General features: G+C 37.7%; 1 protein-coding gene across 4 annotated transcripts in view; it reads left to right on the top strand.

Moving 5' to 3' along the window:
* Positions 1–1,654: 1,654 nt before the first annotated feature.
* gtf3c2 (general transcription factor IIIC, polypeptide 2, beta) overlaps positions 1,655–4,825 on the top strand; it is a 27,466-nt gene continuing 24,295 nt past the window's right edge. For 2 of the 4 annotated variants that reach the window (XR_003673008.1, XM_028440671.1), the window contains exons 1-3: positions 1,655–1,942; positions 2,710–2,781; positions 4,243–4,663. Coding sequence is in view for 3 of the 4 variants with exons in the window: in XM_028440671.1 (XP_028296472.1) it covers positions 2,745–2,781; positions 4,243–4,663 (458 nt within the window). In the remaining variant the exon portion in view is untranslated. Of the gene's footprint in view, positions 2,024–2,709; positions 2,782–4,242; positions 4,664–4,825 lie in introns of all 4 variants that reach the window. The other 2 variants (XM_028440672.1, XM_028440673.1) reach the window with 2 other exon arrangements.

Below are 4,825 nucleotides of genomic sequence, written 5' to 3'. Positions count from 1 at the left end.
TCTGAGCCGTGCACTGATGTAGAAATATTGCTACTAAACAATGTTTGAAACAAACTATCTTAACGTCTGTGTCTCCTTCCCTTCACTCACCCACAATTCCCAAATTCAGCAAAGGTATGGGACAGGAAGTAGTGCACAGACACACAATAAAAAAATCTGGTTTATTTTCAAAATAAAATACTCTATATTTAATAGAGGGTTTTCACGGCACGTCATCAACCCAAAAGCCGCCATTTTGGAAGTAAGCAGCAGGTTTACAAACAGCACACAAACAAGCAAATCCCGAATTTTGAGAGGAAATGGTGAATTATTGCCGTGTTTTTGGCTGTAATAATCGGTCAGAACGTGAAAAAAACGTTGAATTTTATAGACTGACAAAAGTTCTAACAGATCAGGAAGAACAATGTCTGTAGTTCATAATCAGTAGTTCTACATCAGGAGAGCAGTGACATGAGACTAGCTCACCGTTGTTACACCAGTTGTTATTGATGTTTATGGAAACACTACTGCCATCATCTCCTGTCTGACATTTAAATCCAGTTTCAGGTCCTGTTTGTTCTCCAGGGAACAGACATTAGAACACAGGATGGAAGGAAGCGGCGTTCTCTGAGCTTAGCTTTTAGCTTGGTTGCTAGCCTCTGCAGCCGACCTCCAAACTTCTATAAGATTTACGGTGTTCCGCTGTGTAGGGATTGGTCAAATCCAGGTAGTTGATGATAACAGGATACATAATAGTCCAGATTTTTGCCTCGTAGATGCTGGTTTAGCTTTGTTAGCCACAAGCTCCTCCTTTCCTCTGATAACTTGTGAGATTGTTGTCCCTGATTTGTGATGATTTTTGGCAATCTATAAAATTCCAAATGTGTCTCACTGTTTGACCGATTGGTAATTGTTCACCATTTTGTCTCGAAATTCGTGATTTTCTTGTCTGCGTGCTGTTTGTAGACCTGCTGCTTTATCTCCAAAATGGCGACTTCCGGGTTGATGACGCGCCGTGAAAACCCTCTATACGGATGGTATTTCCACTTGCTTCTTTTCAGAGTGGCGGGGTCTGCTGGGTTCTTTTTCATGTGAAAGCCAGTTTCTATCAGAGTTCTATTAATAACGTGAAGTATTCAAAGCATTGCGATGGGTTTATTAATGTCTAACAGCAACTCTAGCGCAGAAAGAAATCAAATCCAGACAGTTTCCACCTGGGAATCACAAAAATACAAACAAATAACTAAAAAGAACAAAAAAAGTAAAATGTCTAAACTGTACACAAAAACGACTCATAATTAGAGGTGACAGGTAACAAAGTACTAATACTTTTTTTTTTTTTTTACTGTACTTAAGTAGTTTTTTCTAGTATCTGTACTTTAGTTGAGTATTTATTTTTGGGAGACTTTTTACTTTAACTCCTTTTTTTTTTAAACAAATATCTGTACTTTCTACTCCTTACATTTTAAAAATGAGCTTGTTACTTTTAAGACCTTGACGTCATGACGTAAAAAGAAGCAAACCAACAGAAACCGGTTTTATACAAGTTCTTAAAAATGTTAAACACAAAGTTGCTCGGTTTTATTGAACATTTGCACAAATGCTCTGCCTTTGATCGTCATATTTTGTTCTGTTTCCATCGTGCTGTAGTACCTCAGTCTGCTGACAGGGGGCGGTGTGGCAGAGGCCGCTGCTCCATTAACATGGCGGTGTGATGACGCTGTATTCTCTGCTTCAACGCTTCAACTTCACGCTAAAAATCCACACTCAGGAGTTTTCTTAGGACGTCATCGGTTCGCTGCCCGCTTTAACTACGTCCCTAACGCCCGGTTATTATATCTGTGTCCTGGTAAAGTTGAATCCCGAGCTCCGGGTTCGAACCCGAGCTCTGCGGATCACAGTGTGTTCGGTCCGCGGTCAATCCGCCTCCGCCACCGGGAAGAGAAGCATGCTTTGACCCAGGGTGAGTGCTTTAACGGCGGGGACGGACGCTGTGCACGGACTGGTGTTTCTCCAACACTTTCTGGTAGTTTCACCTGTTTCTGTTAGTATGTTAGCTTTGTGGCTACACACTTAAAAACACACGAGAAACACGTTTAACCTCTAAAACTAAGTCACTCACACGTGACACATGAGCCGAATATATGTAAATATATGTAAATATTAAGGCATATATATTTGTAATTCAATATTTTATTATTTTTCAATCTAGTAAACGATGCCAAAGCAAAAAAACGACTTTTTTGAATGGAGTTTGGGGCTTTTCAACAAAAACGGACATTTCTATTCATAAAATTTGTCCAGTCGTTTATGTATGTAATTATTCAGTGATTTTATTGGTGCCTATTACAATGTAAATATGGTCTTAAAAATAGCTTTTGTCTGTTTATCAACGTTATAATTGAGAAGTTTCAAATTGTGCCATTAAATAGCATCATGTGGAGTAATAATTAATGTAATTAACACTAACTTGGTGTTAGTTTTACCCTTGAAACATCTGCTGAATTCATGTATTCATTCATATGTTCACATTATTTATTCAGTTAGCATTGTTTTGTTAATCACATTTCTAATAAGCCACATTTATTAAAGCTCCATATTTAATAAGGTTTGGTGCATATGTCCAATCCTTTCATTCACTGTTACAGTGAATTAGTCACTGTGTAATGATAGGCCTATAAAGTGTGTTTGAATGTGTGTAATTGTGTTGTTGTGTTATTCATTGTGCAGCAGTAAAGTGTGAATAAGTGTGTCTGCTCCACACCATGAGGAAACCCAAGGATCTGATGGAGTCTGAAAGAGGTCTGTAGTTAAAAAAAACAACTACACACAAAGACAAGAATTCACCAAATAATAAAGCAGACAAAACTACAATAGAAATACACAGAAAAAAATACAAAATATACAAGATGACAACAAAAAATAATGACCAAAAAATAATCATAACCAAACAAAAAAGAAGTTAGAAAAAAAAAAAAAACACAAAATAACAACAGAAACAGTAAAACAGCAATAAAAATGGGACAAAATAACAGAAATACACACAAAACAACAATAAAATTAACAAAACCAGAAAAAGGTAAGAAAACACACACAAAAAACCACAATAAAAATTGACAAAACATCAAAAACTGAAATAATAAGTTCTGATGAACTACGGCCGGGTCCGCGGAACGACTGCGCTGAATATCACGTACTATATTCCCAAGAATTTAGTCAAATGACTCGGTTCCACAGAGTTAATAAAAGGACTCTGAGAGGCTCTAGACATCCGCTCATAGAATATATTAATGTCAAATTACAGCTCGATTCAACGAGCATTAACGGAAGAGTAGTCATTTGAAAAATGGGGCCCCTGGCGCCCCGGTGGTACATAAAGAGTAATGGACCCCATTCATATATTGTTATGTGCCGATGATTCGGTACCACCAACTGTCACAATCTTTGACTCACAAATAAATGAGAAAACACATTTTGGTTTTTTTGTTTCTTTTAGGTCCCCAAATCGAAAATTGGGATCTGAGTGTCGACTCGTACACATCCATAGATTATAGCTCCCACATTACAGCCGATCCGTTCATGAGTATCTGAGGAGTAGTGATTTTATCTAGTGTACACAACAACAACAACAACAACAACATAGTGAGAGTGTTTTGAGTCTAGTAGCCCGGCATAAAAATGCACAAAATTACAACAAAAACACCCAAAACAACAACTAACAAACCAAGAAAGAGGCAAAAATAAATAAATAATAATAAAAATACTCAAAACAACATCAGAAACTGACAAAAATGACTAAAAAACTGCACAAAAAAGTATAACAAAAACTAATAAAAACAAGAAAGAAGAAAATACACAAAATCACAACAAAAATATAATTAATGGCAATAAAAACGAACAAAATAACAAAAATACACACAAAACAACATAAACAAGTAACACAAATGAGAACAAAAATGCACAAAAACTAACAAGACAGAAATAAACGAACAAAAAAAATCACAAAGCAACATAAACAGAATGACAACAAAAAAATGTACAAAATTACCTCAAAACAACAACAGAAACTGACAAAACAAGAAGTTTCAAAATACTGAAATGACAGCAAAACGACGCTAAACAGCAATAAAAACAAACAAAAAAATAAAAATACACACAAAGCAAGATAAAAAATGCAACGAAAACGATTGCACGACATTGCAACAAAATGCACAGAATGACACTAAAATAAGTGTGTGTGTGTGTGTGTGCGCGCGTGTGTAGAGGGTCAGGAGTTAACTCCCAGCTCCAGAGGTCGACAGCGCAGGAAAAACACCAAATATTTGGACTATGAGACGAGCAACGACGCTCAGAGACGCCCCGACACGGAGAAGGAGGTGAAGGAGGTGAAGGAGGAGGTAGACCCTGCTGCTCCTCCTCCTCCTCGGAGAGGACGAGGACGTCCTAGATCCACGCCTCTGCAGTCTGAAGGTCCCACGCCAAAGAAAGCAGCACAAGGCAGGAAAACAGGCGTGGGAAAAACTCCTACGACACCTGAAGACGTGACGCCGAGGCCGAAGAGGAAGTTTGTGAAGAAGCAGAAGGTGAACGTGAGTCCTGAAGTTCCTTCTAAATCAGAAGATAGTGAACACCATCAGGAGGAAGAGGAGCCTGGAGGCCGACGCAGGAGGGGCGCCGCCAAGAAGTGAGTGTCACACTCTCACCTAAAGTATTTCAAAGGAAATTTCAATTCATTTCAATTAGATTTTTAATGTATTTACAACAAAAACCATCACAACAACAACAAAAGCTAACAAAACAAAAAAGAAGTACGAAAATACACATAATAACATCAAAAAACCGACAA

The sequence above is a fragment of the Gouania willdenowi genome, assembly GCF_900634775.1.
Source record: "Gouania willdenowi chromosome 24 unlocalized genomic scaffold, fGouWil2.1 scaffold_320_arrow_ctg1, whole genome shotgun sequence".
Taxonomy (NCBI): domain Eukaryota; kingdom Metazoa; phylum Chordata; class Actinopteri; order Blenniiformes; family Gobiesocidae; genus Gouania; species Gouania willdenowi.
Note: the sequence above shows the minus strand (reverse complement) of the source record. Positions and strands in the feature narration are given on the sequence as shown.